We start from the raw sequence: 11,857 nt of genomic DNA on the forward strand, positions 1-11,857 counted from the left end.
ATGGAGAGATCAGTCCAGATTTTACATATTTGGTTCAAATCATCATTAATATATACAGGGGAAAAAATACAACAGTGAATGTCTACAGCCATCTATAGAACATAGTGGAGGCTTCGTTCGTCATGTTTTGGAGCTGAATTTCATCCAGGGACGCAGGAGATCTTGTCAAATTGGTGGAATCATGAAAAAGTACCATCAGATTTTGATCCACTGCAAATTAACATCTGGAAAACATCTGACTATCAATAGCTTCATTATCAGCATGACAATGACCACAAACACACTGCCAATCCAGTGAAAGCATGCCTGTATGAACAAACAGACAGTGGCCTCCCAAGAGCACAGACCTTAAAATTACTGAATCAGTGTGGGATCATCTTGTCAGAGAACAGAAAAAAAATGTCAGAAAACATGCAAAGAAGAGTTTTGAATGTCCTTCGACAAACCTGGAGAACAATTCCTGAAGACTACTGAAACACATGACAAGCAATCTTCCTAAGAGAGTTCAAGCTGTGCTGAAGAATAAAGGTCTTTATACCAAATTTTGACTTTCAAGCTTCTTCTTTTTGGCTTATATACTGTATTTCCATGTATGATTGAACATGTGTCAATAAATAACTGCAAACGCTTCCCATTTTCCTAGCAAAATAAAGAAATTAGGGGTGGCTAAAAACTTTTGCAACATACTGTATATGCCCCCCCCCAAAAAAAAGCAGTAGAGGACCAGCTTAGCTAAATAAGTCTTATCATATCACATGTCTCCTTACTGATAGAGGAATATAACTTCACACACAGGCAAAGTAGGAGTAACATATGAGGAGAAAAAAAAACATGGCATGCAGCTCCTTTCATGTTACTTACAATGAACAAGAAACAGGGTGTGTATTGATTCCAACAGGTGCATCTTCTTTCTATCCAAGAATTGTGCACGCTGAGTGTCAACTGATACCACTGAAGCAGGAGATGGCTATGTATAGACTGGGTGTGCGAGAGTCTTTCTCGGTCTGTCTCACTCTTACACGCGCGCACGCACGCATACACACACACAAACAATGTTAGAAAAGCCTCCAAGTGGCATTCAGGTCCAGAGGGGTGATGAAAGAGTTAGCAGCATAAATGGATAGTCAAGCCACTGGGTTTGTCAGAGAGTAATAGCGTGGTTAAAGTCAAAACTTTCATTCCATCTCTTTAAATGCTTTCAAGTCTAATGCAGAGCAATGGGGTCAAAATGTTTAACACCGGCATCTTTAAAGTTTTTCATTTCAAACATAGCTCTAAAGTCCTCTTCTTGCTCATATAAGACCAACCAAAGAAAATCACCACTAGTAAATCCACAACAGTGGCTTGGTGGTGGACCATTAACAGATAAAACATTCATAACACTACTAAAGCCCACTGCATTTAACATGGTAGCTAAATTCAAAGGTCTCCAGACTGAAGTTTGACAGAACAGAGTTTAACTACAGCGACTCTAAATTTAAGACTTCTGTACTTAAGTCAAGTTTGTGAAAGTGATGGCTTATACAATATGAGATTGTTTGGAATAGAAACAGTACTAATGTAATTTGGCTTCTTACAGACAAGGTTGTATTATGATTTATTTAAAACGTTAATATTGCCACAGTCAGTTCACAATCAAAGCATTTGAAGTTTAGCCTGCTGGGTTTCTAAAGGCTTCTGTAATTAAATGCATATACAACATCTTCAAATGTCAGTGCCTCTTTATCCATTAAAGTGTGAAGCTGTGCATCTTGACTGAGGTTGGACATTGTCTTTAAAAATCACTTAAACTGTTCTAAATAACAGTTTTTGTTTTTTTTGTCCTTTAGTAAAGGACAGTGAAAGTGAACTTGCTTGTTAACGACTTGTTCAGCCTTACCAATCTGCTTGGCCACAGCGTACGCCTCCTCTGAGGAGTTAGCCACCATGCCGGCCGGCACAGAGATGCCGGCCTCTTTCAGCAGGCCGATGCTCATGTACTCATGTAGTGAGAGGTTCCTCTGCTGCTGCTGCACGTGAGGGGGCTGGGGCTGGGACACATGGCCGCCAAACAGACCTGAAGAACCACCAAGAACCTGAAGGGACAGAAAGAACAAGCACAGGAAGCAATGAACTTAAAACCAGTACATCTACCATCTTCAAATGTCAATCTAACCTACAAATAAACAATCTCTTTTAACTCAAAACAAGCAGACACATCATTGTGTTGTCTTTTGCTCAATATTGCTAGAGCAACATGTGAAAATCGCAGACACTAAACCCACGAGATAAAATTCCTACAACACAAAACATAACCATCCTTTGAGGAAGAGAGAATCGTTCACAGTCCGTAGGACCACAAAAGCAACACTGGAAACTTCAGCAAGGATGTGAAACAAAGTGTTACTCAAAGCATATCAGCTGGGCATTAGACAATCACGTTTATTTCCTCAACTAAATCAGTGGACCAAAAGAAAAATCCAACCTTTCATTTTTGGTCAAAAAAAAAAAAAAAAAAGAAGACGACTGGCTGCTTTATTAGGCACACCTGCTTCACATATTTACTTATTAACACAAATATCTAATCAGCATTTAGGCAAATAGGCATGGTCAAGACAACCTGTTAAAGTTCAAACTCAGTATCACACCAGAGACACAAAGCGATTTAAGTAACTGTGACAGTGGAGTGGTTGCTGCTGCCAGACAGGCTTTGTCTGAGTACCAGAAACTGCTGATCTGCACTCTAGGGTTTACTGAAAAAAGAAAACATCCAGTGAGTGGTGGTTCTCTGGGTAAAAATGCCTTGTTGATGTCAGAGGTGATAGGAGAATGGTCAGCTGCTTTGAGCTAACAAGAAGGCAACAGTAGCTCCAATAACCACTCAGACTAAAGCAGCAGAAACTCACACCAGGTGCCACTCCTGTCAGATAAGAACAGGAAGTGAAGCTCACCGAAAGCAGTCAACAGAATGATGATTCTGGATTTTTGCTGTGATATTCAGATGATAGCATCAAAGCTAACCGTAACAGGCTCCATCCTGCCTTGTTTCAATAGCTGAGGCTAATGAGGTGGTATAATAGTGTTGGGAATATTTTCTTGGAACATTCTGGGGCCTTAAGTACAAACTGATCACCATTTAAAAGCTCTCACTGTACTCAAATGGCCTCCACGGTCACCAGATCTCATTCCAACAGAGTACCGTTAGGATGTGATGGAACAAGAGACTCACACCATGAATGTGCAGCTGACAAATCTGCATCTGTGTGATGCTCCATGTCAATATGGACTAAAATCTCTAAGGAATGTTTCCAGCCACTTGTTAAATCTGTGCCACAGACAATTAAAGCAGTTCTGAAGGCCAAAAGGCCCCCCCCCCTGGTACCAGTATGGCGTACCTGTGACTGAAGTAAGTGTTTAGCTAAAACAGAACAAGAAGAACTAAACCTGTCGCGGTTTTTGAGGTTTCAGATACCAGACAATTAGTCAAACATTATTTTGTTCTGTTACCTTTACACACTATATAAAATTATATCACAAGCAAAAGTGTGTGTAAACAGACATTATTAACTCTAATAGGTGTGCACACACTATCAAGATTATAATGAACAGAAAAAAAGGGAGCAACTGAAGACTTTTTGTTGGCTACTCAAGTAAGACTTTTAAAGTCCCTCTTGCAACCACATAAAGTGTAACACATGTATTATTTCACTGTTACACCATCCAAAATGAAAACCCAGAACAATACTGCAATTAAAATATACATTATATCACATTTCCAGATGGATAACTCAAAAATTCCTATTGATGAATACAAATGTAGGCAAACGGAGTCCTGACAGGTAGCCTAAAAAGAATGAAACAATTTAAAGATCACCGGTCTTTTTCGTTGATCTATATTACACCTTTCAACCATCTTTCAAACCAGTATCCTATAAATTTTTTAGCTGAAAAAATGCTAATATTGTGTCACTAAATGGCGTATTCCGAGTTTTGGACAAAAGAACTGAATGCAGTGCTTTTAGAGAGCTTCAACAACCTGCAGATACCTTTTTAGTAAAACAAATGTAAAGCTTTGCTGATGTTATCTGAACAGAATGTGTCAAAATAAGTTTTACAAGCATTTCAAACTTTCACCTAAGATGTCACAAAGACTTCTGTTAAGAATGCTGATACGTTTACCACCGATAAGACAAAACACTAAAACCAGCTGTTTTGTACTGTGTGGGTCCTCTTCATGCTTCCAAAACAGCTCCGGACTGCCAGAGCACAGCCATGAGACCACTGAGTTTGTCCTGTGGTGTCAGGTGTCTGCAGCAATGTTTAGGCTGGAATGTCGAGACCCAAAGCCTCCCACCAATACGACATAAATAACGTAATTCTGCTCAGTGTAGAGTATTCAGAGTTTTGCTGGTCAGGCTCTATCTTATGGGGGCCCTGGTGTAATGGACTCCCGGTTGAATTGCGCGCTCTTCCCGGTTAGATCTCTTCCGTCATTTTATCTTGCTGTTCCCCCCCCCGTTGTATATTTACAGCGTATCTCTGCAGTGAAAGCTGTTTATGCTTCCGAGCCTGAGCGGATTTGGCCAGATAACTTCCCAAGAAGACCCAGCGGGACAGATGTCATGGGGGAGGAATCGCTGGGATGGAAGCTGTAGCAGCTGCCGGTGGAGGTCACTGAGCTTCACTGAGCATATCCTCCACCAAGAATGCCGTTCACAGCCACACGAAGTGTACGGCTACAGAAAAGACTAAGGGCACAGTGATTCTTTGGCCGTTTACTGCTTAATCTGCAGATTTGACAGCCGGCCGTGCTAACTATGTGCTAGTTAGCGTGTTAGCCAAAATAACGGAAACTCAATCGAGTTGTGCTAATGTCAAATTTGACCCTGTCAGATTCGTAGAACTTTTAACCCTCGGGGAAGGTGTGGTGCCATAACAGACACATTCCACGAAAGCCCAAACGTTGTCTTCCGTTGTGGATACACACTTACCTTACAAGCGGAGCTAATAGTGTTTCTAGCCCCTGAAGTTCTCAGGCTAGCCGTCAAACGGCCGCAAATCAGGGACGTCGCCATGTCTCCCTCTACAGCAAAGTGGATTGAACGCGCACGCGTAGTGCGATTCCAAAGACGCCCTCCCCTCTGGTAATTTCAAATGCTGTCGGAACGTTCAGTCCCATGAAAGGAATGTTATGGCCAAATAAAAAAAGAAAATACATACGTATAAACATACACACACACACACACACACACACACACACACACACACACACACACACATATATACACTATTTTTGTAAAAACTAGGAATTAGTATTTTGAGAATAAAGTCGAAATGTAGAGATTAAAGCCCTCTACAAAGTGCCTTGCGTAGATGAACTAGTAAAATCGTACTTCAGAATTGATTTATGTTACAAGTAAATTGTTTATTTTTAACCATAAACACAATGTGCAATCTCCACATTTTGCCTTTTCCCCCTCAAAATAGTTTTTCAAATGTAATGTCAAATTTTCAACCAAAATCTGAAAATGAACACAATTTGTTATTATTAATCTGGCCCTATTACTACCATTGTACAATGCTTAGGATGAAGGACTCAGGGTTAGGGTAGTATACTGCTGGTGTGTGTTCAAATATCTGAAAATATGCGTACTTACTTTAAAGAATAAAAATGAGCATTTAAAAAGTAGCTAAATGTATTTGTTTTAAATATCCACTTCATGCCTATTTCCCCTTTTCATAACACTGCAAAAACTCAAATAGGCTACATCACATAATTTTAATAGCATACTGCAAAAACAAATCTTTATTTCAATCTTTAACCATAGTATACAATAACATAGTGTTTTACAGTGAGCTCCTGAAGGCAGCACTATCATTGCCTCAACATACTGTAAATAAAGACTCCTTCCGCCCTTTAACCTAAATAAATACAATTCTTAGTGTCAAGTATAAACTTGTAAATGAATAAATGAAGTCATATCTCATGGCTCATTTTAAAAACAACAACAACATGTAGGCATCATGTTGCACTCTGACATTAGTTCCACTTGTATGCAACAAGAAATTAAACCTTTTCTACCCAGTGCTAATTTCTGGCTTGTATCTCTATTATCTCCTTATCTTTCCACTCAAAAAAGTGATGTCAAATGCAAGATGGCCCTGATGTACTTATTGCTCTTTTGCATTATGTTCTACTTCCACTTCCAGTGAGAAATAGTGTTCCAGCACGTGTCAGTTCAGATTTTCAAAGATTTGATAAATAAAAACATACAGCAAACACCTTGCACCATGAAATGTACTGAATCGTAATGGATGAGATGACCTCTGACTGTATCTGCTTCCATCTAATGCTGTTCAGGAACATTTGAAAGTTGGTGTTCCTAAACATGAATAACAAAACAACAAATCCACAAATCCAGACACAAAAAGAGTAGAAAAAAAATTGTATTCAAAAAGTATTTATTTACAAGACTGAGTATTTACAGGCATATTTACACAACTTATACTACACTGCAAACATTCTGACCGTGACCAACTAAAATTAGACATCAAGTCTCTCACACACACGGTGTCACCAAAGAGCAAAAGAAGGCAAATTATTGTCTTTGTTTTCTGAAGGATATTCTTTGGTCTGTCTTCTTTCATGTAGGAGTCCAGAATGACACGTTCTTCATTTTTGCTAGTTCTAGTTTATACAGTAGTTTCACTGAACTGTATAATAACGCCAGTTAGCCTGGTTCTGTCCAAAGGGAACATAATCCACCTACTAACACCATAAACTCACTAATATTCAAAAAGGGTACATTTTAAAAAATCAATTTCTCAAAGGCACAATAAATGACTGAAGCTGAAGATGCCTGCTCAGATGTTGCTCGCTGGTGAGCTTTAAGTCGAGCAAACAGACACACGCGCGCACACACACACACGTCTCAGCATTTCTTGACTCTGAGACACACTTTTAGTCGGAGTCACTACTGCTGCTGGAGGAATCTGTGGACATGGCCTCTACATCATCTTCATTCTCCTTGTTGTGACCCGGAGGCTCCAGGCCAAAGTCATTGCCGTGGTGAGGGGGCAGCATCCCCACTGAGACATCAGACGACTGCCACGGGTAATGAGGCGTCAGGACGTCTGAGGTGACACGAGAGAAAAGTGATTATTCTGTGAAACGCCAAACACTGACTGACACTACTTATCTCAGCCTCTCTCTCAGCTCCCTTATATAGTATCTGAAAGCTGGTACTTTTTGCCAAGTTTCTTATGTTACAGAGCTTGATGTAGATGCAGTCTGAATGGCAACAAATAAAACCTGTGTTCAGTGTTTATACTTGATAAAAAGAAAAATAATGGATCCATCCTTTAACTTTTTAAAGGATGGATAAGGATGGATAATGATAAATTGATAAATGATACATTTTGAAATCACCGTAACAAACCTCTGACCTCATCTAAAATCTCTTTGCCAGGAGGCATGGGTACTCCTTCCTTTAAGTGCTCAGCTGAACTTACCTGGTAACCTCCCAGCAGCTAACGCGTCTCCTGGCAGATGACCGTTCACACCATTGGTGGACAGGTTGGCCATGTGACCAAGCATCCCGCTACGCATTTCCAGGTCGGTAGGGTACGGTCTGCGTGGATCACCTGTCAAGTATGACAACAGTGAATGAAGCTGAACATGAACTTTTACCAACACCCAGTGTGAGATACAGAGAGCCTGGCACATACCTGGCACCCAGTTGAGAGGAGCACACACAGCGTTACTGGCACTGATTCTGTGAGCATACTTGATGATTTCTTCTGATGAGATGCTTCCTGCAGAGAACATGTAAACAGTGTCAATTTATGGGCAAGCCATCAAAGAGAAAACCAGCCATCAAACAAAGCTTTCACCAGAACGTGTCGGGAGTGTTCCCTCACCTTTCCTGGCTCTTTCGATGGATTTCAGTTTCTCTTTTGCCTGGTAAACAGCAGTGGCCTGAAACAGATACACAGAAATATATCAATCCTCTTTATCACTTCTCACATGATATTAGAATTTAAAGAAGATGTAGTTTCTGTTTATTATGACTATTCGTATGCTGGCCTCATTATTTTAAACCTTGGCCATGTTTAATATGAACATCTGTAACACGGTATATCAGAAAAAGAAGAGAATCATAGGCCCCTTTACATTACAATAGCAACACTATAACCCTGAACACCTCTGCTGTAAGAGCACAGTATCAGCTACACCAGCATACTTAAAACATTTGAGCATTTATTTCAATCTGTCAGCGCTGCCCTGCTCTGGATAAAAAAAAAAATACAACAAGAGACAAGCCAAACCCACCAGGATGTGTTCTGCTTCCTTCAGTTGTTTCTGGAGCTGCTGGATGTCACTATCTCTCTTCTCCACCTCCTTCTCCAGCAGTTGCATTTCCTGGTGAACCTTCCCCTGCTGCTGGGCCACCTCCATCAGCTCCTGAAACTCCTTGTCCCTCTGCACCAACAGCTCCAGGATCTTATGGATAAAGCATCAACACATTCTGTTATCAAAGATTTCCTATTTCATAGGCTTCATACAGGTTAGTGTAACTAACTAAAATCACTCATGTCTAACACAATAAAAGGTTCAAAAGCTATGAAAGATTTATGGACGACAGAAAATCAGTTGGAAGGAACTAGATATCTTCAAATGTGACAGCATTAAAATTAAATGCTTAAATTTAAAAAAAAAATTATGCTTAGCAATTAAGCACAGGTTTGTCCTTAAAGAAACAGTGATCCTGTATCAGTGATCATGTCTCACCAAAACTTTAAAACAGCAAAAAACAAAAGACTGTGCAAATCCACAAAGAACTTGAAGATCAAGTACCAGAAACTGGAAAAATACAGACACCGAGTGGCAGACAAGTATCAAACTGGACAGTGTTTCACAACACTGACCAAATATATAGCTGGAGACATTTTAGAATAGCTGCCACATAGTGAGACTTGCTTCTAGAAGGCCTTTGATCACCACTAACCCTAGGACTACGCATGGTCTGACAGCCACTGTGATGGTCATTAGTTTGTTTAAATCTCCGTGTGTCGACTAAAGGCTGAGTGGGGTGTTACCTGCGTGTCCTCTCCAGGTTGAGGCATTTTCTGACTCCTGGACAATGCCAGCATCTCTATCAGCTCCCTGAAATGAACACACACACAATTAAAAATGGTCAAAAACCACATTTCAATCCAACAAATCAAATTTCTATGTTTATATATTTATTTACTTTTTAAAGCTCATACTGATGATCGTTTTCTGTACGCCTATGTTCGCTTTGTTTCTCTGATTAGTCATTTTGGCCATTCTTGTGGTAGTTTCCTTTTGAAAGTCTAAGGAGCTTGGAAAGAAAAGCGCCTGGACTTCTTTGAGTTGCTTGAAGACGTTTCACCTCTCATCCGAGAAGCTTCTTCAGTTCTAAGGGTCCAATAGTGGAGAGTCCCAGTCTCAAAGAAGTCCAGACCCTTTTCTTTCCAAGCTCCTTAGACTACGATGACCTGGATGAATGAGAACCTTCACAGACATATTTCCTTTTGAAAATGACTATTAGCCGTAGAGTGTAGTACCTACAAACTCTTCAACAACCTTGTTTTATAAAATGGAGTCTTCTAACTGCTAACAGTTTCCAACAGAAAAATTAGAACAGTGTTTCAGGTTGTTTCAAATCCCAGAGCTCGTTATCTTTCTTTCAGAAAAGCCGTAGGCTCGGCCAATGAGCGGCATGTCTGCTAGTAATCAGCACAAACTGGGGGTGCTAGTTCACGGCTCCGAGTATTTTATCTCTTCACAGATAAAATACTGATAGCTTACCAAACAGTTTACACGAGACACGAGAAAACGCTCGCACGAAGTTTAATTTTACCTGGATAAAACCTCCAAATCATCCAGCACAGACAGCAGTCTCTCCTTCGTCGATTTCTCCGCCGCCGCCATGTTTACTTTCGTTCCTCTGGTTTGCGCAAGACAGGAAATGACGTTCCAAAATCTTCTTCTTCGTCGTCTTTGTTGTTTTCGGGCAATTTGCGTTTTGGTCTCTAGGGTATGCTAGAGATATGACTCCTGTTCTCACTTCCGTAGCATTTATTGGCGTTATTAATATTATTGGCAGTCATATTCTAACCTAGACTTATGGTGCCTTATTTATATATCTATAATGTAATCTATAATTCTCAATAATTTGTACTCAGTTCATCTACTCCAAATAAATTCCTCCTGTTTTTTTTAACGTTTTAATGCACTGCACTTATTTATCAGACCTATGTTTTTAATTACAGGTTACCTCTCATTTACACAAGTAAGAGCATCAAATATTGTTTCTATTATCAGCGTATTTCACCTTCATTCAAGCGAAAAGCAACACCAAAAAAATAAGGAGTACATTAAGTTGGAAAGGTTGATAATATATATATTATTATGACGGGGAATAAAGTGGAAATATTCAAGTAACGATTCAAGCGCTTGAAAATAAAAATGAGTACAGTACTTCTGGCATCCTTTTTTCACTGTTGTTGTGTGTGTGTGTGTTTTTTTTTTTTAGTATATCACACATTCCAGCTGGCGAGAAAGAATTGTATTAATCTTTTGTTTTGTTTTGTCACTGTATATAAATGTGTTCACACAGCTTTATTTTATTTTGTTCCCATATTCTCCGACCAGGGGGAAACAGCCGTTTCCCAGATGTAGGCTGTTCCCCCCGGTCAGGCCGTAGACAGCGCAAACCGAAACTGAAGAAACTTCCGGACCGTCAAAATAAGTGCAAACCTGCTTAAAATTTCATAAAAGTTTATGTAATGCAAGCATTTATACAAAAAGGGAAAAGTGCCACAGTAATTAAAAGATAAAATACATAAAACGTTTTTCTCTTGCAAGCTGTGTACTGTGATTCTGTATTTCGTGGTTGGATATTGTCTTTCGCAGATGAGAACTCACATTACAGCCTAATTTTATTCACGTGGTTTGTTGAGATATTTGAATCAAAGAAATAAGATATATTCTGAATTCATTATATAGCTCATCAGGTAAAACTGACAGTTCTTCTGTTTTTTTCTGTAAATCAAAAATGTGTATATTTCCTTGAAGCCCATTAAATTATTTAAATTTTGGATTTTTATGTTGAATGTTATTTCTTTAACACACTACCAGTTTTTAGTCATAATTTAAGTTCGTGTCGTTATGTTAATTTTCTTATTTTCTCTTATGTTATGGCAGGGATATCAAACTCCTTGTGTAAATATAAAGCCAGATTTGATCTTAACTGTCATTTCTGTCATTGCAAAAAAGTTTAACAACACAATACATCTCAGTTTTTCTGCATTACAGAGAAATACTAAAGTTTTTCAGCACAACTATTTGGGCTTAAACCGTAAGAAATAAATGCATAAATTACTTCCACTAATTACGTTAATTGTATAAAATTTACATCCAAATGTATTAATACAGAAAAAGTTCCATTAGCTTATGGCACAGATGGTCTTTTACTTATAAAAACAGAACATTTTTGTTAGTTGAAAGAATTTTTGTTTTTGTATTTTTCCTTTAAAGGCCACTGCAAAAATGATGAATTTGAATAACAACAGTAAAAAAGTGTCATTTGTGTTTTCATTCTTTATTTACTTTAGGTGAGTGGTCACGGGGGAGTTTTTTGATCAGTAATAAAACTCATAAAACTTATGAAAATACAGTTTAAAAAGTTGTCCCAGGGGCCAGATTGGAGAGTATTTGGCAACTGATTCTGGTCCCTGGGTATTTGACGCCCCTGCCTTACTTTTACCGTATTAATCAGTGTGTGTGCGTGCGTAGCTCGGATTGTCCCCCCCACCCCACTCTTTGGTGTTGATGGGTTGGTTATGCAAA

The 11,857-nt window shown here is 39.2% G+C and overlaps 2 protein-coding genes across 3 annotated transcripts in view; both read right to left on the bottom strand.

Annotated features, from left to right (window-relative positions):
- The window catches only part of sucla2 (succinate-CoA ligase ADP-forming subunit beta), a 30,333-nt gene extending 25,249 nt beyond the window's left edge, over positions 1 to 5,084 (bottom strand). Inside the window, exons 1-2 of one of the 2 annotated variants that reach the window (XM_082508534.1) lie at positions 4,971 to 5,084; positions 1,880 to 2,075 (exon numbers count right to left, since the gene is read on the bottom strand). In XM_082508534.1, coding sequence (XP_082364660.1) covers positions 1,880 to 2,075; positions 4,971 to 5,054 — 280 coding nt within the window. In that variant the 5' untranslated portion in view covers positions 5,055 to 5,084. Of the gene's footprint in view, positions 1 to 861; positions 1,268 to 1,879; positions 2,076 to 4,970 lie in introns of those variants that run through there. The other variant, XM_082508535.1, reaches the window with a different exon arrangement.
- A 1,340-nt stretch (positions 5,085 to 6,424) lies between these two features.
- On the bottom strand, positions 6,425 to 10,056 carry med4 (mediator complex subunit 4). The gene is made up of 7 exons (XM_082508555.1): positions 9,867 to 10,056; positions 9,079 to 9,145; positions 8,312 to 8,482; positions 7,900 to 7,957; positions 7,708 to 7,794; positions 7,492 to 7,623; positions 6,425 to 7,113 (listed from the first exon to the last, which is right to left on the bottom strand). The coding sequence occupies exons 1-7, from the start codon at positions 9,935 to 9,937 to the stop codon at positions 6,941 to 6,943; spliced, it is 759 nt and encodes a 252-aa protein (XP_082364681.1). The 5' UTR covers positions 9,938 to 10,056; the 3' UTR covers positions 6,425 to 6,940.
- Between the last annotated feature and the right edge of the window lie 1,801 nt (positions 10,057 to 11,857).

Source organism: Aulonocara stuartgranti (assembly GCF_965226115.1).
Source record: "Aulonocara stuartgranti genome assembly, chromosome: 16".
NCBI lineage: Eukaryota > Metazoa > Chordata > Actinopteri > Cichliformes > Cichlidae > Aulonocara > Aulonocara stuartgranti.